The 25,199-nt window shown below is 30.6% G+C and overlaps 1 protein-coding gene across 1 annotated transcript; it reads right to left on the bottom strand.

Annotated features, from left to right (window-relative positions):
- Positions 1-1,002: 1,002 nt before the first annotated feature.
- On the bottom strand, positions 1,003-24,370 carry LOC100572119 (the record flags this gene model as incomplete). The annotated part of the gene is made up of 3 exons (XM_029489696.1): positions 1,003-4,212; positions 23,092-23,274; positions 24,222-24,370. Coding segments are annotated over 3 exons (726 nt in total), but the record flags the coding sequence as incomplete, so codon positions are not given.
- Positions 24,371-25,199: the final 829 nt, after the last annotated feature.

The following is a 25,199-nucleotide window of genomic DNA, read 5'->3' as shown; positions in this document are numbered from 1 at the left end:
TCCTCCACAATATTGTGGAGGACAACGGTATCTCATTTCTGGAGGAAAATGGCTCCGTCCTAAAATGTTGTGTGGATCAAGTAATGATGTGTTGCAGGAAGGTGAAATTCCGATAAATGTTGCCACCTACTGAGTATTGACTATTAATTGTATAGGTTGTATGGAAATCATTGTCCATTAATGATACCTGAAATATGTATTTTGCAGACTGCAGCGTGACTGCGTGTGGTACATTGGTATAGTTATATTTAGGTAGGTATATGACAATAAATAATAATGTACGATTGTTCACATTTTACCTTTTTCATATTGCGATTGTGCACATTTTAACATGACAATACATCTGACATACATTTTGTGTAAGATATATAATATGTACCATTTCGATTTAAAATTATTTCGATGTTGCCAGATTAGGCGTAATGGCGTGAACGTCCGAATGTCTTGAAAAAACTTTTAATTTTTAACCCATAAACATTTAATTTATAGTTTGTGGTGATTTGCCATTTGTTGATAAAATGGTGTTATCCAATTTCGTCAGTAAAGTAGCTGAAGACATTTTTCTAAGTACAGGTCCGCCGACTATTATAGTAACAAACTATAATAGCATTATAACGATACTTTGAAAATAAAACTCGAACAATTGATCATAGGTATAATTTCTTCTTTATTAATTCATAAAAAAAAAGTGCGTTTAAATGTTTCGATTATCAAACAATAATCTAAATTGTGCATATTTATACTTATATAAATATATACAGATAGATATTATATGTATTATGTATATATAAATCGGACTCTGAAAAATGTACAATATTATTGCCGATATAGCATCAGCAAAGGCGCACTCGGACATATTATTTTCTCGCATTCTGACAAAATATTATTGTGTTTTGCTCCTAACCATCTAAGCCCCTATAGAGGACACACAAATGTCGATTTAAATGCATACATAAAACGCCGTCTAACAATATAATGTCGATGATCGTTACAATATTGTTGTTAATTTTTTTTTCTCATCGTTTCTGTGCACATTTATACATTAGACAAAAAAAAAAAGTCGGACAATGATAATATTATAATATGATATTTTAGGTATATAATAAGCGCACGCTCGAATGTCGTATGCGATTCGTATCCGGTTAATTTATTGCCTACAGAAATGTGTAGTAATTTGTTATAATATTATCTTATTGAAAATTCGAACTGTTCGCAACGAATCGTGTACGACATTCGAACATAATATTAATAATATGTCAATCGAACAGTACAAGCGAACGTTGACGTGAAATGATAAATACAATAATAGGTCTTGGTCATGACCCCGACAAATCAAAAACTTATTAAATCGAGTTTAAAATATAAATGAACTCGGAAAGTCGTGAATGATATTACAATAACATAATTTTATTAATTTTGTTAAACTGACGAGGGTGATTAAGATAGGAAATATTAGGTTGGGCTTCGGAGTTTTTTTTTTTTGTGGGGCTTAGCTGACCCACATCTTCGCCCATGTATATTTAGATAAGATATAGTTGTATACTTATATCATTAATATTTATATATTATATCAACAATATATTTTGTATTATAGTTGTATGTTTGTGCACTTATATACCTGCTAAATTTAACATCGATCATATTGTATATTATAATATATTTTTATATTTTAAATGATAATTCGTCTGGATTTTGAACTGTCAAGGTTTTGATTTGTCGGGATTTTGAACGAATTCCTAATAATAACATGGCATGGACAGAAGCACGCGAGGTATTATTATATAACAATATTAATAGGTTTGCAGTGTTATATTATGCATAAACTATTCCACTACGTAGTAAAATATATTTTATTATTTTGTGCTATTACCTATATTATTATTATTTAGTACACAGTCGTTGTCTGGATACAAACTCGAATATAAAAATATTTGTATAAAGATATAATATTAGGTATATTAAGTGGGCACTTGTGTGTATGCGTTTGACATCGGTTATGTAACTACTATCGGCCATGTTAGGTAACGTTTAGAATGACGCAATTATGTGTGGCAAAAACAGCTTAATGGGTCATTAATATAATATATGAAACGGACCAAAATTGAAATTGACAAAAAACAAAAAATACAAATAAAAAAAATATTCGATAATTAAATTATTATAATAGCTATACATAGGTAATAATAGTATGTATGTGGTGTATAATATATATAAATTATGTAATTAAAAGTAGTAAATAAATAAACAACATAGAATGTACAATGATTGTAGTGAATAAATACGTATGTGTACATATTGTATAAAGTACATTCCTACTATATTATCAACACGGTAATATAATATTAACAAAAAATAAATAAATATACACATATGATAATATGTCAATATATATATATATATATATAATATATATCCATACCATATATTTTAACGTACACTTATAAAGATTAAAAAAAACACATATATTATAATATTATTGGTTATGATGTACAACAGAATGACGAAGGAAAAAAAAATAATAAGTTAATAATGCGGGTGCCGAAGAAGAGGATAATAATATACAAAATATAATATTAATTTAGAAGCATATTAAGTTATAAGGAGAGATTACGCGAGAGAGTGTGTGTGTGTATATATAATAAGTAGTAAAACGCAGCGCTTTTGTTTGATAAAAAAAAAAAATTAACATGTTGTAATTCATCCCGAAGATGATAATTATAGATCGAGGTAACGAGTATGTATATAATATAAAACAAAAAACATTTATTATTATTTTTTTAATATTATAATATGCACTTATTATATTATGTAGTATGTATATACCTACCTACATACCTACCTACCTACCTACCTATCGTTGCGAAGCAGTCGTAATTACTTAACAATATTACCTATTCTGTATTCATAAGCCTAAGGTAACATTCGAATGACTATAAACAGTATAATATTATATTTTATATATTATTATTATTATTATTATAACCGCTCGCTACACTATAATATATAATATAGTCGTGTATTATGTGTATATTATTTTATATTATATTGAATTATAAAATTTGATTAAAAAAAAATATATAATATATTAATAAAACGGTTCGTGGCGACGTATAAATTAATGCTATTTTTTTTTTCTTAACGTCTTTATAAATTGCGAGTGTGTGCGGTGTTTACGTGAAATCGCTATATAGTGCGGCGGCGAACGTATTATTTAAGGCGAGAGTGAATGAAAAAAAAAAAATCAAAAAATTGGAGGTGGAGAAGAAGAAGTAGAATAAGAAGAAGACTCGCGCGGCATGACGTGCGCACGTGTGTTTCGTTGGATTAAAAAACAAACTAGAAGCGATAAAAAAAAAAATCGAGGATAAAAATATCGCTTGTGGTTTTTTTTGTTTTGTTTTGCATAATATCATAACAATATTTTATAATTTAGTACAAAAAATAAAAATAATACCTATAAATTTATGGGTGGAAAAAGAAAACAATCGTCGTCGAGTCGGAAACGGATGAGAGGCGTGTCGGCGTACACGATATAATAATATTAGGTGAAATATTTAATAAATTTAATTCATAACATGCTTGTACGGCGTAATATTACATTATATTATTATTATTATAATTATTGTGCGTAGGCGCGCGATGAGGGGGGGGGGGGGAACACGACGACACGAATTAAAAAGGGTCGTCGTCGTCTATTGAATAGGACTCGCGGAACACACCGTGCTCGACGGCGCAGTGGCGTCATCACCGCCGCCGCCGCCGCCGCTGTAATAGTGTAATGTCGTCGTTGTCGTTGTCGGCGTCGTCTTGGTCATCGCTCACTGTTGCGACCTGCTCTTGCCGCCGCCGCCACTGCTGCCCCCCGCACCGCCGCCGCCGTTCTTCCGCCTCTGCTTTTGTTGCTTTTTCTTGGGCGTCTGCAACATGCACGCGCACCCGCTGCGCACCTTTATGTAATCCAATTTCCAAACGTTGTTGTCGTTCGGGAACAGCGACTGGAACGTCTGCTTGCCGCCGTTGCTGTTGTACTGTCCACTGCTCATGCCGTGGTGGTGCCGGGCGTTCTCCTCGCGCACGATCGCGTACGAATACGAATACCGTTGCACGCACGTCGAGTGCGCGTGCAGCTTGCGCTCCATGAACAGACACGGCTTGCCCTCGACGCCCGGCTTGCACGACACCTCGTAGAACCTCTGCTTGTCGGCCCCGTCACTGTAACAATACGTTCAATTGACGATATAACAACAATAACCACAACAGTTTTATTAAAGCTTTAAGGGCGCGTCTGCAGTGGCGTATAGCCGGGGGTGTTTTGGTGTTGTATCATCTCCGATCTCCCCTCGACCGTTTTAAATCACTGCGCCCCCCCCCCCACCCCTGAGTGTTGACCCGTGGCCCACATCGGCTGTTTTCGGAATTTACAAAATGTACCAGTTTCCCTCATCCGAATAAACCATTTTGCAGCCCTCCACGTCTAATAGCGCACCTGGTATAAAGAGGGTAATTTTAGACGCAAACATTTTTTTTTTTGACAAATTATACAATTTATCTCGCTTATTATTATCATTGAAAACATTGTATTTATTCTTTTATTTTCATTATTGAATACTAACACTATATAGCCACGTCCTGCAGCATGATGTCATGTCGTCACATATTATTTACCTTCCCTGTATTACGCCAGGTGTTATGGTCATTTGTTAAAATATGTTGAGGGCAACTGGTACATTATAGGTTGAGGGCAACTGGCTAACCGATACAAAAAAATAGTTTTGAGGGTAACTGATGAATGCCCGTTATAGGCTACCCAATAAATTAGATAAGTATAACAAGTCCAGTTGATCTTGGCACTCGGCAATGTGGGCCAAAAACTATAATATTATGTTTCAGACCACCGTTTTTTTAAAATCGTAACTGTTGCTAAGTTCCAAGATGAATCGGACGGGTTATATACATTTCACATTATCATTTTATTTCATCCAACGAAACATTTGGTCCAATATTGACTTTTTTCTGTCATCAAATTTTAGACCTAATACACGCTGAAACCCGAATAGAGTAATAATTATATTATTATCTATCAGACGTCTTAATGATATTATTATTATACTCATCTATTCTCCGTCAGTTTACCCTTTTTTTTTTGCGCACGCAGAGTATGGTGAAACTCTACCCCTGCAAATGCTTAACTATATTATCATGATGATATAATATATCGTGTAATATTATAGGTAAGTGCTGATATGCGACAATAATGAACAAACCTAACCTGTCTGCATGACCGATGGTATAGAAATCCGTCAATATTGCAGTGAATAATAAATATTGTAACGGCTTCAAAAACATTCATAATTTTATATTTTGTGAGGACAATTTCCACTTGAAAGGATGTCAGCAAATGTAAATTTCGTCTCTCTGGCTTAGGCGCAATATGGCAACTATTTGAGTACTGAGTATACAGCAGCATCCGGCCGATTTGCGCTGTTGATTTTAATATTAGAATGAATTTATCTTTATTATCAAATTTAAAGTTAAGAACATTATCTGTGGTCGTGTATTGACTTTATAAATGTATTTAGAGTTTTATGCAAATTAGCACTTAGGTAAAATATATAAAATATACAGTTTTAAAATCTTCATATTTCATAAAATAACGTAAAAATGTATTTTGCCAGAAGGTTGGAGAAAGAAACCAAGAGACACAGCGGCATAATTCTCTTAACTCTTAGACCATAACAATAATATAGAACCGGAAGGAAAAAAGTCTTTCCCGAACGCATTCTATGCTATCACATATAGATATTATTATTATTATTATAAACGATTCGTCGACGGTAGGAGAAAAAACTATTTTTTAGTTTTGTGTCAGTCCACTCGCCATGACGTGCGCGTATATTATAATATAATATTATATAGAAAGCCCGCGCGATGGTTCAAAACGTTTTCGGAAATGCAACGCAATAAAAATAAAAAAAATTCGAAACGAGATATCGTTGTCGTCGTCCGTCGTTTGTTTTACAGTCGGAATTTATATACAGGGTGATACACTTAATATAAAACGCTTTTTATTCCAAAAAAAATTTTTTGAATATATTTATTTTACATCATTTTAATTGATTACTAAATACCTAATGTTTTTATAAAAGTTTTTACTTTTTAGAATGACAACATTCATTTTTTATTTTATATTTCGAAGCAGAATTTTTCAGAATATTCTGACACTTACAAAATTTGGACAAGCATAATATGATAGTTTATTAGGTAGTTATAGATATTTAAAGTTATAACTCATAAACTCTATACTAATCATAATTTCGATTTATATGTATTAAGTATAAGTACCTACTCCAAATGATATTTTTCTTTGGAATAAGTAATTAAAAATACATTAGGTCATTGAAAAATTTGAAAAAAGTTTAAAATGATAGCGATAAAAAACGGTAAAAAGTACAATTCTAAATTATTTTTTTTAGAAAAATGTTTTCAAAATCTAATAGTTTTTGAAATAATGAGGGTCATACACTTACGTAAAATGGATCACCCGGTATATACCTACCTATTCCGTCGCCTTATAGATCCTGTACGATTGTGTAGGCACCAACATATATATTTTTGTATAGGCCGCTCATCGGTCCTCGTCTACAGTCGTATACTTTTACGTCTTGATAGGTAAGCATATGCGTGTCGCTTGTGTAATATAATATTTTATCAGCTATAAACTCGCGTAGAAGATAACGAATATCGATAATATTATATTATGTAGCCGAGCCTCGTCGTATAATATGCGTTTTTAATTGAAAAGCCGTAAAAACGAAATTAAATAAATATGCGCGATTTTTATAATTACAGCGAGAGCGTATATTATTCCGCTGTCGTCCATATAATATAACTTATTAATCGTTTGCTTTTGTTTACATTGTGTCTATAAAATATAATATGCAATATTATGATAATATTATACTGTTATATACAGATTATACAGAGTCGTCCCTCACGAGAGTGCAATACCTGCTGGTCCTGCAGCCAAATATATTCGCGTGATATCTGTAGTGCAAGATTATGTATATACAGAGTGTTCCATTAAGTATGCTCTCACTCCCATTTCGTCCAATAATAATACATTTTTTCAAATTCTGATTTTTTGAACTTCTGAATATATTTTCAATTATTTAGATTGTTTATATAGGTACCATTTAAGACAAGTATCTTGAGTGGATACAGACTTTCGAAAATCACACGCCTTTTTTCCCGGCAATTGTTAATCGGATGACTTTTTTGAACATTTTTATATGGAAATTCGAAAGAGAATAGATGTCGAGTTATTTAAATTGGTGAAGGTACCTACTAAGATTAATGTGTTCATAACGGGTAATGGGTTTCGATGGTACAGGCCCTATGATGACTTGAAAACTTGAGTATGATTAATATTAATCTATCAACATTTTATAATTTGTATAAATGTTCTTGTAATTGGTACATAATAAAAAAGGCGGGCAAGTGGATGTCACTCTGCTGTACAGTAGGTTAAAAGTGGGTCACTGTATAATGGATGGTATTAAATTTGAATTCAATGATATAATATCAATATTGTATAAGAAAAACGATCCTGAGCGGAGACGGTATGTCAGTCTAGACTCTATAGATATAAGACATATTATATATATACTTATCTATGGTATTAAAAAAAAAATTGACCTATAATAAATTCCAAATTAATCATATCACAATATCCATTAGGTACTTATAACGCGTTTTACACCAACAACAAACCGTGATACTATCATAGATATATAATAGCATACAGGGGTGGATAGGCCCATAGGGAAAAAGGGATTTTCCCTGTGGGCCCCCATCTATATTTATGTTGGGGGGCCCACTCGGGTCTACACTTTGTTTTTTTGCAGAATAAAATATTCACCAAATAGGAATAGTTTAAATTTATATAAATTATTATTACTTACTGTTATTTTCAACAATATAATAATAGCACGACAAGTCAAGAATTAAAATTGTTATATTAAATAAATAATAATAATTAATTTTTATTATAAATTTTATTTTCTCATATGCCGTTTCCCCAGCCCCTCACCAAACTAATACATTTTTGCACGAAACATTTTATTTATAGGTAAAGGTGTTAGATTGAATATCTATGAGAGCGAAGTGACCAAATTTTTTTTCAGTTTGGGGGCCCCTTCAAATATTTCCCTGTAACATAAATACTACCTATCCACCCCTGATAGCATACTTTAGAAGTTTCAAGTACACACGAATAATATTATACAATCACAACAAAATAACTAAAATAGTTATTCTAGGTTTTTTAATATGTAATTTCGTCCAAATTTGAACTTAAAATGACTATAAAAATAAACTGTGCTTATGTATTTTTTAGATTTTTTGGTAACAGAATTAACTACTTACGAAGAATCTTCTTTTAAATTTTAAATCCTTCGATATAAAAGTTGAACATTTTATACATTTTTAACTACAAAATAATTATTCAATTTTAAATTTGATAAATTTTGTCAAAATTCGATCTTTATATGCTTATAAAAAAGTCGACTTTGTGAAAAATCGATTTTGCGTAAAAATTCCCGTTTTCCCTTAATTTTTCCTTTGTTTTTCACGGTGCTTTTGAAAATTACTTTTATATTAATTTTAAACTTTGACCTCCCTAGTTCACCAAAAATATTCACTTTCCCATCGAACAAGATAGGTACTGAAGTTGAAAATCGAAGCATTATTTCGACTACTTATCGTGTACACAGGCACAAAAAAAAGTTTAAAAAAATAAAAACACTCATCATTGTAATTTGTAAAATCAATACATTCATTGTTCCACTCAGAATCTAAAATACTAGTTTCGTTTGATATTTTTGTAAAACCATTATTAAGACTATAATCTTTATAATATAGAATATATGCACATTAATAACCTACCAAACTACTAATTTGAATTTTGATTTGGAAACATTGAAATGTTCAGAAAGATCAATAAGTAGATGTACTAGGATAAATACTTTACTTTAAGTATTGTTAGACTGTATATTTTATAATATAGAAACGCCTTATGTATTAATGTATTTAAATATACGTCGCAGCACATCTCGTGTGTCATAATCCGATGACGGATAATAATGAAAACCATTATTATCATTTTAATTATTATATTATTATTATTATTATTATTATTATTATTATTTTTATTATTATTATTATTATTATTACACGTTACTCTACACTCGTGCAAGATTAAAATAAAATATAATATTATTTTATTTTATTTATTTATTTACGGAGAAAAAAAAATATTATTTTATGTTTACCTAAAACGTTGAGCTACTATTTATACTATCGCGTCGTTAGTCAAATTTTGAATATATTTTATTTCGTGCGTAGGTAATATAATATGTACGTCCTTCGCGTCAATTGATTTCATTAATTATAATAAAATCTGTGAACACGGTGAGATTTTGCAAAAACAAAATATAATGTTATGTTCACCGATCCCCGATGTGAGGGTTTATGTGCGTGTATCTGCCTACATTGGAGAAAATCACGATTTTTCGACCAAAACGATTAATGATTCAAATAATACGACGATCGATAAAATAAGTCATTCGCAGACGATTCGATGTTTGTTGTGCGGTAATTGATCGGATTTTAAAGCTGAGCGCCTCCGAAACACACACATATAATATTATTATAATGCAGTGGTTACAAAAAAAACCACTTCGATCATCACGATTATTATCTCAAAAATGACCATGTTTTTCCCACGCTAAAATCATTTTCTCTACGCTCCACGAGGTCTGATTTATTAGTCGTACAGTTGATTCGTTTTTAATACAAACAAGTTTTATTAGATTATATTATTATACAAATGAAAAACAAAAAAAAATTCATAACAAAAGATTACTGTGAACTTTTAGTGTGATAATTTATGAGTGATGTATGTTTCTAACGTATAGATATTATGTACGCATAGAAGAGCCACTAAAAACACGTGTAGGTACATCACAATATATTATTATCATTCATCGAGTTAGATTTTATTTTAAGCGTAAAAAATTCAATATTTATCGCGCGATTGTGGGAGCCGGTTGTGAGTAGGTAACCAGGTAACGTACAGTATTACGTAACCGCGACTGCAATCATAATATCATAATAGATACATCGAATCAGCTATATTATAATATTCTCGTTATACCCAGCACTAAAGCGCATATGATTCGTGGATGTTTTAAGCCTTTTTTCTCATGATGTAGGAAATTGTGAGTTGTGCTGTAATATAATATATCCTATAGGTAGATGAGTATAATATGTTAATGGTGGTGACACACTCCCTTTCCTCTTCTTTTTTATTAATAAAAAAATTTTAATTTACCTTTTTTTACTTAACGACCTAACTAATAATAAATAACTGATATGTATTATGTATAATTAGATGTCATGATTAAAAAAAAATTACACATTTCTAAATTAAGCTCCCCCCAAAAAAAAAAAAAATTTATTGTGCCAGCCCTTAATTGATGATACTTATATAGGCATGAAAATGAATACCTTTTAGATATGTTCCATCCAACTCCCGCATAATAGAAACGAAGCTTTTGAAACCCATTCTCAAAACCACGATTTAGGGACAATAACAAAATGTCCCGGTAATTGTAAGACCTGCAGCAGCTGTATAATGGTGATTCATCAAACATTCTCAACCCTTTTTTTTTTAATAATTCAAAACCTGATTTTTTAAATATATACGTATAAAAACTCTATTTTAAAATTCTTGAGATTTTTTTGTGCTAATTAAGGAGTGTCATGTAGAGATAGAACACCTTTCTTACAAATGAGAACCCCTTCTGTTACCGTAAATTATTTAGTGGATAATTTTAGTAAAAACAATGACGTATTATAATAGTATATAAAGATAGTATCGACGTATCGTAATACGATAGTATTCAATATTCAAACCAGTAGTTATTTAGTTATACAATTTAATGTAGGTACTAAGGGTAATCGGTAAAATACGATTGAGAAAGGAATTTTTATTAGTAAAAACGTTTTCAATCATTCGATAGCCCGGGTAATAGGTTCATAATCTTGGATTCGAGGATGGGGGATGTGGTGAGTTGAGAACTCTATCAAAATTTATAATTTTTAACTCTGATCCAAGTATAATAATAAATTCTAAATACAATAGAATCCATTCAAATCTATCAAAGGACTATTATATCCTTAGTACAACCATTTCATTAACAGACAAACTACTCGTTCAAGTTTTGAATTACGTAAATACCCAAATAAAAATTTTGAAACAAAAATATCCGTTTGATAATTTACAGTAAAAAAGGAGGGAACAACCATTTGAAAAGAAAAAGCTTATATTTCCACAGGGTACTTTTTAAATAGAAAAAATATCTCAAGAATTTGAAAATATATAGTCTTCAAGTATATTTAAAAATTCAAAAATTCAGATTTTGAATAACAAATTCGAAATGAATTGCAAATGGAAAATTAAAATATATTATCCTATATTTTTATTGATTGATAGTAAAAATGAACCGAATGAATTTCGTTTATAGTCGGAGCTTACCTTCCATCCATAGTCCATACATATGTAATAATATGTGTGTATGTGTTTGTGTGTGTGTCCGTGTGCGAGCATCTATAGTGGTGGCGATCGGAGAAATAATAAAGATAAACTAAAATAAAACGTTCGTATATATATATATATTCCGAAACCGGTTAAAGCATAACCGGAAACTGAAAAGCGCCGAATGGTGTCAACGACTGATAGCAATAAAATACATTTGACTTTCGATAACTATAATATCGTTGAATAACTTAATGGTCAGCGCGACTTCGACCAGCGCGGATGGGACTTTCAGAAATCCCGTATCGGACATCGCTTACACCGCACCGGTGTACACATTTGTACACGTCACACGACCGTTATAATACAAGCGGGCCGTATAGTGTATCGGTAAGTAGTGTTGTTAAATAAAATAATATACCAATGTGGTTGTTAACAAGGTATACCGCTTAATCGTGAATAATTGTGACAAATGAAAATCGAATCGGACACGGGTACGGGTGGCGTCCACGTGGATTTAGATAGATCGTGTTCGTCGTCGTGCGCGCGCGCGCGCGTACATCATCGAAATCCGTCGACTTCTATCGTGCGGTATACCATCGTATTATTATACAGAGTGATTCACCGAGCACGCTCCTCACCACCATTTTTTCATTTACTCATTGATTTTTATTAAAATTGTTACGATCTTTGTAATATTTAAGCGTACTTAAGGGCCATGTTTAAAATTAAGTTGTTAGATATTTTTTACCATTTAATAGGAGTGTTGTGTAGTACTCCTGTGGCGAAAAAAACTATTTTTATCAAAACTAACATTTTTTTACAAACAATCTTTAAGCTGATAATATTTTTTAATAAGTATTTCGATTTAGTTAAATCACAATTAGAACGCGTTGTCTCTGAATTAGTAAACGTATAATATACTAAGGATAATATACATAAATCTTTAAAAATTGTTAACCAAAATTTGAAAATATAATATAATAATATTAAATGTAGTATTGATTATATACTAGTACAATTTTCACAGATTATAAATGTTAATATATAAGGTGCCTAACTAAAAATTTATAAAATGTCATAGCCCACTAATATCTTCCTATTATCATCCTTTGTACAGATAGTTAAAAAATAACTCTTAGCTTCATCAACATTTAAAAAAAAAATCATCTATTTAGTAATTACCAGGAAAAGGAAAAAATTGAAATTTAAAAAATTGAATTTGGTATCGCCTAAAAAGACAGTTTCCATGTGCATTCCTTAAATGGAATAAAAAAATCTAAGTATTTTAATAGATATCTAAGTCCTTTACTTGAGAATCGCAAAAACCAACAATTTAGTTTATATATTATTAAATGAAGATATCGGGTGAACGTGTTTGGTGAATCATCCTGTACATTATACATTTTGGATTTTATGTTGGGAGTAATATATTATAATAAAAAGATAATATATATTAAAATAGTAAAATTATTATTATTATTATTATTATTATTATTATTATTATTATTATTATTATTCTTATTATTATTATTATTATTATTATTATCAACATCACGGATTTGTACCGCGGGGTCGGGAATAATAAATTTATATCAGATACTATCTCGTGATTTTATTTTAATAATAATACTATTCAGACGCATAACCCACCGTAGGTATCTGTGTTGCAGGTAACACTGCTGGAAAAATAATGACAAAATAGTTTCGAGCCATTAAGATGCAGAAAAACCAACCCAGTTAAGATAAATATCAAAACTTTGACGATTTACCGAAAAATAGCTGCATTGATGGAAACGTCTCGATACTGGTTTCTGATCCGGTTTAATAACAGTGTATAATATGGAATGATAAACGTTGTGAAACACTTTAATATATAAGACTGGTGTTTTAATTGCATTTTATTTAAATTGATGTATCATACGAGTACTAATTTAATTTCATGCCCAACTGCAGTAATTTCAAAAAATAAATAAGTCAACAGTTAAAATCTCATTTTTCCGTTTTAACAACGATCCAGTAGGTATATAATATAATAATATAAGAACAATAAATTATATCAACATAATCCATACACAAAAGGAAAAACTTATTTATGTGATACACCATAAATTCATACATTATTATGGGTACAATATATCATACGAATCGAGAAAATATGCGTTGAACGTGACCTATATGGCCATAAATTATTAATAATAATGTTCTATTTGTTTATAAATATAATGCTATTGGACATTGAGTAAAATCTACGACTCGGCTGGAAATCACTTTCATAAGGACTTCGTGAAATCAGTCGTAGAAAATTCAACCGATCAAAGTCCACACTTTGCGCACACTCCTAGATCGCGCAATTATTCATTAAATTATGTTATTGCGTGCATCTACCTACATATTTTAATAAAAACAAAAATGTTTCAAAATAGGTACTAGACAAATATAATTAACGATATAACATAAGATATAGGTAGGTACATAAATATTACATGCACATATTATATCTACGTTTTGATTATAAATAAATTATAATAACACATATTGATTTAATTTTCCACTCTGACAATTAAAAAAAAAAAATCGATATATGTAGAATAGTACCTATATAAAAATAATATTATATTATTTATTGTTTTTATTTATACGTACGTAACTATGTGTAGTGTATTGTGTAATCTAAATGAAAATTATTATTTAGTATTTGAAACATTTGACATTGTATACTGTGACGTACACATTTATTTATTAAATTAATATGGCTATAGGTGCTAAGGCGGAAAAATAAAATAATATATTATTATAATATGAGAAATATTGCTTACACGCAAATATTAACATATACGCTGAAAACATTTTATTTTTTTAATAAAATAAAAATGATAGTCACTTTTATAATAATAATATAATGTATATGTATGTTTGAACTCCAAGAATAACTAAGAACGTATAATATTATTAATACGTTACGTGCTAATAACTGGTTGAGTATCTATATATTGGTCTTGTAACTTTCAAATTCGTAATAGGTACATTATATTATGTAGATTGTAGGTACCTATAATGATTCACACCGTTTAGAATAAAATATAATATATTTTTAATGGATTGCCGCTGTGACCCTAAAGTGAAAACGTGTGAGACCGCAATAATTGACAAATATCGATCTGGTGTCACTACTATTATAATAGTAGTCTTGGGGCGACCAACACCCCACCGTGCAGATGATAAAGCGTGATTTTGGACAAAAAATTATTTTGAAATTTATGGTAATTTTTTTAATGTGGTGAAGTAATTCAACTGATTATATTGATGATGGACAGAATGGTATAAGTGGTAACTGGTTTAACATATAACTCATGAGTATAAATTACTTGACTAAGATATCGGCCTGCTGCAGGATTCTACATTCCGGTACGCTCAATATATTGAGGTATTTGTTCGTAGGTATAAAACATTGTGGTAACCATTATATTACTAACCGCAAGATTCAGCCGAGCAAGGCGCCATTGTTTTTTTTTTCTAAAATCACGACGGAGTCACCTCTATAGGCGAGATGCCGAGATTTGCCGAAAATAAAAGTGAAACAAAAAATCAACTTCCAATTATAGTGAATTATTATTATTGCTTAATATTTCCCTTTAAATCTTGAAGAAAATCTGAAAACTTTGGTCACACGCAGATGAATTTATAATTTTATTATACGGCTGGTGAAACGCCATGTCGTTCTTACATTTAACTATACCTATATGTAGGTATTACAAATAATTTAAATAATTAGATTTAAAAATAATAACGTTTTATACGTATATATTGTATATAGGTACAAACAAGTATAATAGAGGTAGGTATATGAATTAAAAATGTTAAAATATTAGCATATTATATTATACAAATCAGGTAATTTATACGTCTCTCGTCGGACGACCGTATCATAATATATATTATAATAATGAAAAACGAATAGATCTGATAAAATTGCACGATATCTCTTGGGCGATGAACTTTCACGCTCGCTGCAGCATAATAATATATATAATATCGTCCGCGGTGGCAGTTTGTCGAGTAGTATAATTATTATATTTTCTGCATAATATTACTATTTCGCAATCAATTAAAAATAACCGTCCCCGCGGTCTGTGAGCTATAAGACGGTTTTCTTCATAATATTTGCATTACGCACTTTCCTGCATAGTTGTACGATTAGTATGGTGATTTTATTTCCAATAGAAACCTATATATAACACCGCTATACAGGAAATGTTTGTGTATATATGTATAAAGCAATAAATTATAAATAATATAAGGTTATAGGTAGTATTATAGTTGTATTAGTGTTTTTAATTGCCGTAGCTGATATCGCATAACGATACGACCAAAAATGATACGTATTTTGTACCGCGAGAAACTTCGGTCGTGTCCCACTGCCGGATCGGTTAAAGTCTCCAATGATTTTTTTTCGTTTTTAAGACGTCTGACATTATAATATAACGTGGAGATAGAAGTAGAGATTTTCGACTGGTCACGACGACAAACCTGCAAAGTACGACCATCACCGTAGTTTAAGACATCACCAGGCACGTATACAGCAGGTCCCGAGTATGAGGTCTAAAAAGTTTTAAATGTTTTTTTAAAAAAATCTTCATGATTTTTATAAAGATTTGAAATACTTTTATGATAACGATAAATTAACAATATTTTGTTTATTTTAACGATAAAATTGTTTGATTTGTTTGCTTATATAATGTACAATGTGCGTCTTAAGTTGTAACTATAAGACGTGGCTTTAAATATCTTAAAAAACGAGAAAAATGTCTTTAAAAATATAATTTAATGCTCGCCAACAATATATTTACACTTATAATAATGCCCTTAAAAATTGTTTTTATTATAACGTTAAATAAAAATGATACAAAAATCGATTTATATTATTTAAACTTACATGATTTGGCGTTATCCCGATTTATGCAAGTTCTAAATAAAACAATCTATTTACGATTTGCCTATTTATATTGAAGCGTATACTTATTAGTTATTACTTATATAGAATATCTGCCCGAACGTAACGAAAATGTTGTTTGTCAAGCCGTTCTGTAGTTTTTGCAGTCTTTGCAGTTTTTTTTTTTTGGTGCGTATATATATATAGGTAAAAACATAATACGTAATAAAAATAATAAGAAGACGCAAAATAAATAATATCTATTCGGTTTTTTTCATTTTAGTGGATAAGTTTATCAAACTTTATCCATTCTCCTAAAATAAACGAAAAACGTATTAAAAATGCAAAAATGCAAAATAAAAGTTTCATGTTTAAGTTCTTTGGTGTATGAAACGAATTTTGTGCTTGGAAAACTATGTTTTTTTTTTTGTTGATAAAATCAGAAAAAATTACAATTTTTATATTTTAAATCCGCGCTCCCGTATAATATATTGTTACAATAACTGCACCACATCTCTACAGCACGAAAAGCGTATAATGCAGGCGTGGCGTTTAGGTTTGGTGCCCCCCTTCCCCTAGACATTCATAAACTATCTATAAATAACAATTTTTTTCAGAAATCTGTATAGAAGTTCAGAATGTATATAAATATTATAATCACGAACTATAAAAATGTTACTATTGGATACATATTTTCCCTCTGAATATATCGGCCCAAATGGGTAAATATAGTTAAGAGTAGATTTTTCGGATCAAAAGGATACCCTTTCCCTAGAAGACTACTGATTATATGTGTACATATATACAAATAGCCATATATAGGTACGGTGTCCCGTCGCAGTTTTATTATTACCGCACAACTTCGTCTTGATGCGCGATGCTCTGCTGTGCAGTTCGTCCGATTATTGCCTTGAAACGGTCGACGATTTAAGAGCGTCGGCAAAACTCGTCGAGACGAAACCGACCGCATGTACACACAATAATAAATAATAAAACGACGTTACGAAGATGACAATAATAATAATAATAATAATAATTTAATATATTAGGTATGCGTTTGCGTACACGTTTTCGCGCACAGCGTGACGACGACGACGGTATACCTATATATATACGATAATAGTATAGTGTTGGGTACATTATTTTACTCGATCCGCAAGCACGACAGTCGGCCGAGTGTGTTCGTATTATAATAATAATAATATGTTATAATATTTGCATACGGTTGTATGTACATAATATTATTATATGGGTGTCACCGTTTTAAACAGCGTCCGACACGTCTGCCGGCGAGGTGGGTCGACACGATGGGTATCCGACGAAATACGCACTTGTCGTCGTACAAATCTGTCGACGTTATATGTGTACACCCGGCCTAACCCATCTACCCCGTTTCGAGTATAATGTATAATATGGAAACTATATATGCGTATATAGTGTTACTATATTGTAAGAACACGGCGGGTACACGCCTCGCCGAGGTACCTATATATATATCATGTACGCCACACGCGAGGCGAACACGCGTTTGTGAAGATTTTCGTAATTTTTGTAGATCAAAAATAATGAATTATAATCTGCAGACATTAGCGTGCTATACCGACTTGTTTGAAGCATAATATAGATACCTATATATAAGGATAGCGTAATTCTGTTAAAGGTAAACACACGTTTTCTCAAAAAGTTTATCAACGTTTTTGGAAATATATATTTCTTAACAAAATTTAATGCCATTGTAGCCAACATTTATTTTCATATTTTTTTTAATCATTAAACTGTTTTTTTATTTTATTTTAAGCGTATTTAAAGCATAATATATGAGCTGAGTAGAGGACTACTGGTTTCCAAGCTCACCAGGTTAGAGGTTAGATTAAGTTAGGCCAACCTAACGTAATTCCGCTCATTAACAATAGGTTACTCTATACTTATATCTATAATTAATTAACTGGAAACTATTCGTTTGAAATTCGATTTTAATATATTATGGAATTGAAAAATAAAAGAAACATTGCCAAATATTCTGCAGCAGCTTAGGAATATGAAAAGTAAGATGTATGTTGTCATTAAAAAAAAATACAAAACTTAAAAATTGATGTCCGTAAAAACCTAATTTGGTTGTAAATTGTTTGTCAATCGTGTTTTATAATGAATTAAATTTATGTAAAAAAAAATATTTCGAAAAACATCAATGTATATTTCCGAGAAAACGAATGGTCACGTTAATCAACTATTGTATAATGAATACCTACATATTAATTTAGTGATATTTGTATTTTAATTTATAAACCATTAGGTTTTTTTTAAGTATTATAGATTCCTGTTTTCACGTTCAATATTCCATGCAATTATAGAGACAAATTAGTAATTCCAGCAGAGCATCGCGGCAAACATCATGGTGTTCTTGAATCACTTTTTCAAATTTAAAAAATTTAATGAGAAAACCATCTTACTCGCAACTACTAATATTTACAACTATATATGCGTTTAGTGTGTAGGTAACAGACATACAATATCGTGTGCGTAGTACAGCCGTACAAGTATATAAAAACCCGAAAACCCGTATCGCTGCCACCGTATAACGTGCAATAAGCAATAAGTATATACCTACAATATAATATTATTTTAGGCAATTATTTTATTAAATATATAATCATATATATTATTACCGCGATACGTGGATACCTACCTACCTATATAATAATAATAATACGATATTAGCCAGCACCACTTACACGGCACGCGTATTAAAATTATATTTAAACACGTCGTGCACGTTATTTATGTTTATTTTATCTAGCGCATATTAATATACTGTGTGCAGTGAGTGTGTGCGTACACGGCGAAACATTATCGACTCGAACCCGTGTTGGTATACCGATACCTATAATACTTAACTATAATATTATTATTATTATTATTATTATGTGTGTGCGCGTGCGATTAACGTGTTTTCCGGTCCGGACATTGTTGAATGGCCCCCGACGACTCGCGTGTCGCCGTGATCGGAGGGGAAAAAATGTTATAATGAGCAGCTGATGACTTTTGCGACTTACGCTGCGGACCGTGGACAGGACGTACCTTGGAGAACCGGAACGACTAAACGTCCGTAACTATATTATGTTAGTAGTTCGCGCACGCGCCGTCGGTGGGACGCCGAGACGATGATATTATCATTATGGATATTGTTTTCTCGGATAAAAGTCCAAAGGCATCAAACGCTATAGCCTATAGCCACCCACTAGGTAGTTAAAACTTGAAGTTGAGTTAAAGTTGGGTTGTTTTTTTCAACTTTTTAAAAATATTATTATCTCGTTAGTTAATTTTCGGATTAACTAATGCATTTATATGAACATGGTCAACTTGGCTTTTTGCAGTTGATTTAAAATTAAAACCAAGCATCGGTTTTTGAACATGTTTCTTGATAAAATAATGTTACGTATAATCGAAATACCTACCTATATAGGGGCAAAATTCTATTTATAGATCCACGTATATTAAAAGAGCAGATTCACTTTTTTGAAACTGAATTACGTTAAGCTCGAAGAGTTAAATGTAATATGGAATTAATTTCAATTAAACGATTGCAGTACGAGAATTACACGGTTTAGTGTGCGGAATTAGGATATTATTATCTAATCCACCTGCAAGTGCCTACCATAAACACGTAAATTCGTGGTTATTGTGGTTCTGTAGGCTGTAATCTACAGTTCTTATGCCTTGAACTGGGCAGGCCTAATAATATTATACGCTTAAAATGTAAACGATACGCTCGACGCGGTTTTCGGTTTTTAAATATTTCTATCCTTTTTTTTATTTCGTGATTTTAGCTCTGCTCTTCCCGACGTTTATCTTTTAATACATTAGTTATATTATATACGTTTATCGACAGTATAATATACTAATATGTATAATATATTATAATATCGTATTAAACGCATTCACTGCGTCCGAAATCAATTTGTAGATAACTAATTGCGCGCGCGCGGTATCGGCCGCTCGTATAGGCAGGTACTTAAGAGCCAACGTTCTTGCCGTCGAAACTATATACTATAATATGGCATGAGTAGATAATATTATGTTCGATTTGGTAACAGGTAATTAATGTAAATAAATTAGAAGGGTATCGCAATGGCCGAGCAATTTAAAAAACACGAACAAAAATATATAATATCCCTAATTTGTTCGCTATCAATAATACTACTTATGGTACTATAATAGTCCATATTATTATCATGTATTTATTTGTATAATATTATTTTAAAGTGTTAAACCATAACGAAGTATGCGATGAAAACGCCGTTGTATAAGTACAACAGCGATATACACATAACTTAATAACTACATAAGTATGTCGAGTATATCAGTCTATGGTATTTATGTAAATCAATCTTAAGCGAGTATACCAATATAAAAGTTAACATACATAATATTATTATATAAGTTTAGCTGCAGTATTATTCATTAATCATTTTCGAAAACATATATTATAATCGTAAACTTACTGCCGGAAAAAATATTGGTAATAATAATTCATTAATCATTATTAGAATATAATATTAGAATTCTATACAAAATACCATACAATATATTAAATATATTATAATAAAGTATATACTATTATACAATAATATTATGCACGTTTTAAAATAAAATTGAACAATGATACGTTTCTAATCAGCCCTCACCGTACCGTACATGCACACAGAAGTATAAGCAATATATTTTCGATGGCAAAATTTTAAAAGCACAACAAACATAATCAGTTATAAATCAACTAAAACTATAACTTAAATAATTATTTAAAAAAAAAATCATCCCAAAGATGGATAACAAAATAATGATCCTAATTAAACCGAATTTAAAAGTAGGTAGTCGAAAATTTTAAAGCACAGGAATAATAATTTACTCAAAGATTAGCGTATTAACTGCTATTATTATTTACTAAAATAATTTGAAGCTTAACTATTTTCAAAATGCTAAATTCATTCAATGTATATACATCATTAAAACTAAATAATTGGTTACTGAGTAGGAAGTGGGTACACCTAGTTATTGTTTTAAAATACCTTCATTAAAGTTAATAAACAAACGATTTATATATTAATGATATAAAAATATGCCATAATCACGTGAGATAGGTACTCGTAGAATGTACTGTCTACAAAATTAAAACAGCAAAATATTCACACTATACAGACGTTTTTAAATTATCGAATGCGTAGTATAGTAGTAAAATAATAATACGTTTATTAACTTCAACGTTGAATCAGTCATCGCTATACCTAGTCAAAGTAATAACTGTCGATGAGGTTTTTTGTTGCTGTTGTCAATAATATAATTATTGATAGAACATGTTTAATCTATATATATAAAAATGGAGACAAAAATGTATAACAATTCATCAATCAAGAACGGCTGGTCCGATTTGGCTCAAATTTTTTTTAAGATGTTCGTAACTGCCAGGAGTTACGGAAAAGTTAAGATTAATTTAGAAACCATACACCGAATATTAAATAACGAATTGAACAAAGTTTGAGTCACATATAGTTAGTACACTTAATGGGCAATGAAGTGCACGGGTTCAGCTAGTTATTTGTAAATAAAATGAAACCATTTAATTTTTTTGATTATCTATATCAAAAAACAAATAATTGATAAAATTGAATTTAAATTTTCAGAAACTATCTACAATTAAAAATCATGCTAAAATCAGAAAATCTAAATGCATACTTTAAACCATAACAAAAAAATGTGTATTTAAGTTAAATTCATTTTAAATTATCAAAATAAAGATAAAATTATATCGTTTTAAATATTAAATTATCAATAAATGAAAGCATTTTTTTTTCATATAAAAATGTCGGTAATTACCGATCGTATGAAATTTCCGAAATTTCTGATACAGTCCTAGATAGTTCGTCTGGATGATGTCCCCTGAAAACAAATCAATAGTGTTTTTCTACTAACAGTTCATTCATATTATATATTATCATCATTCCAAATTGTGTGAATTTCTGGAAACACGCGGCCGCATTCATAAATTAATATTAATTTGTGATTCTTTCGCTCTATACGTAAAATATGAAGATTTAAATTTTTAATATCATATACAATACTCTCATAGTAGTTATAGTATGCGCGTAGATTACTAATTGTATGCTGTATGCACGTGTAAGTAATATTGTAATACCAGACCCTATTTTACTATTTTTATTTTTAAGTAATAATTACTTAAAAATTGAATTATTGAATTATTTTGTACGAAAAGTAAACTGCGTACACGTTAAGGCAAATATTTCATCATTCTATTCTATAAATGTTTTTATACAACTCGAAGTAAATTTTTATGACGTGTGCTCAATATTAGTGACGAGATCAGTGATTAAGTCTCGAGAGTTTCTCTTATCTTTGTAGTTTATTAATTTACCATCGCACTTATTATAATATTTAATGAAAGCTCGGCGTATTAATTACTTAACGTCTAAATAATAAACGTGTAATTTAATATTACAAGCCTATGCGAGACGTTAGGTATGATATTATAATATTAAAATATAATTACCTGAAAAGCTCAACGTACAGCCCGTCTGGGTTACTTCCGCCGTTCGGTTCGATCATTTCCATCTGTGACGGACAACAGTCTTCCTGACCACCGACAGCGACTAGATATTCTTGGCTCTTACGACTAGACAGCCAATGATGGTCGGCTACCTCTTCTTCTATCGACGTATCTTCTCCACCTAACCTGAAAACCGTCAATTACAGCATTTAAAATAACGAGCTGGCCAGATGAAACCATGTCTAAATATCTATATTATACAGTCCGTGTGACAATATTATTGTGTACAACACACAGCATTATAAGTGTATTATTTATTAATGAAACACAGCTAGCCGGTTCTCGCGTACCTATATACCTGTAGGTATAGGACGAATAGTGGTTATCCTCGGGCGTGGATTATACATTATTATATGACGAGGGGGTTACAAAAGTATAAACACGTCGGAGAGAGAAAAAAATAACCGAAAAGTTATAACGCAGGCGGTTTTTTGAATGACTTTATGCAAATGTCTAACGAGCGCGATCACAATTTAAAAACGCTTTACTGTCTCGTAAAAATCTCGAGATTCTCCCGGCGTCGCCATAATATAATATAATAATATTGTAGGTATATTATTATTTGCGTCATCCGCGACTATATAATATTATTAATAATAAGTGGATTGAGTATAGGCCAATTTCGACCGTCTGAAATGATCGTTTCACATAGGATTACACATGGGTACTCGTATCAACATTTTGAAGAAAAAGAAAACACTGGCACGAACAGAAACTAGTCTACCGGTATTATACAAGAGTAAACCTATACCTATATGACGCCCCATACGGGTTATGCAAAGCAGCTTCGTTAAAAGCGGATAAATATAAAACGGTAATAATATTATAATAATATTAACCGGTGATTTACGCGACATCGTTTTTCGGTCTATACCGGGCCGGCTGCTGTGGCTGTAGCTGTAGAGTTATCGAGTAAAATATTATACGCTACCTATATAAAGACTATAGCCAAATTAAACGATAATTTAAATAAATGACTATACATTATGACGTCGTATTAGTTTGATTGCAGTAATGTGCAGAGAGATACTTAACGACGACTGCTTTTTTTTTTACGAATTAAAAATTTTTACCAGTCTTGATAGTTTTTGTTCAGACTTTTGTTGTTGCTTTGACGATGCGTTTCGTTCGAAAAATCCGTGGGTAATATAGGTTCTGAAGCCGAATTTGCAAGCAAAACGCCAATTAATGTGATAAGCACCTGAAAGAAAATAAAATATAATCATTAATATTAGACCCGGCAACAGTTGATATTTAAAATATTTGAGTTTGGTATAAACTCTGTGACCGTGGTTGGGAGGTATACTGCACGTTTCCAAGTTTATGTGGAGACTAGAAGTTTAACATTTTTACATTATTATAAAATAATGTGTTTCTGAACAATAATTATTTATATTTTATAAATGTTGTTATTATTTTGTGTTTGTTCGGTTTAGTTATTTACTAGCATTCTTTTGTTAGAAAAATTAAATACATAAATAATAATATGATAGTAAAACGCATACAAAAAATAATATTTTATCTGAATACGTACAGCTCCTATAAACTTGTATAACGAATGAGTTTATAGTTCAAAAAATTTTGTCATGCCGTATAAATGTAAAACTAATATTGTATAAAAAGTACTTTGACCTAGAAAATTATTTTCCTAACCTCTATCAACACAGCTTTCAGTGTATTTTTAGTTTTTATTTTACCTCGGATATATTATGCAGATGTAATCCAGAAAAAACAGTTCATTCTTTATGTTGATAAAATGGAATCCTTTAAATTATTATTAACCACATGCCATGAGGCTTAAAAAGCGTAAACCTATAAAAAAAAAAATAGATCTATCTGCCGCTATCCGAGTACCACTGTAAACTTAAATAGGTATTATCGGAATAATGAAGTTGTATAGGATTAAAATAATATATTTTATGACGTTAACCAATAAAATTCCATATTTATTACTTTTTAACTACATCCTTAATTTCCTATCACACCTTTATTTCATAAAATAATGTAAACGATTATTTAAAAACTTTATAAAATATTCGATAAATCAAATG

This window comes from Acyrthosiphon pisum, chromosome A2 (genome assembly GCF_005508785.2).
Source record: "Acyrthosiphon pisum isolate AL4f chromosome A2, pea_aphid_22Mar2018_4r6ur, whole genome shotgun sequence".
Lineage (NCBI taxonomy): Eukaryota > Metazoa > Arthropoda > Insecta > Hemiptera > Aphididae > Acyrthosiphon > Acyrthosiphon pisum.
This window is presented reverse-complemented; position numbering and strand designations above follow the sequence as displayed.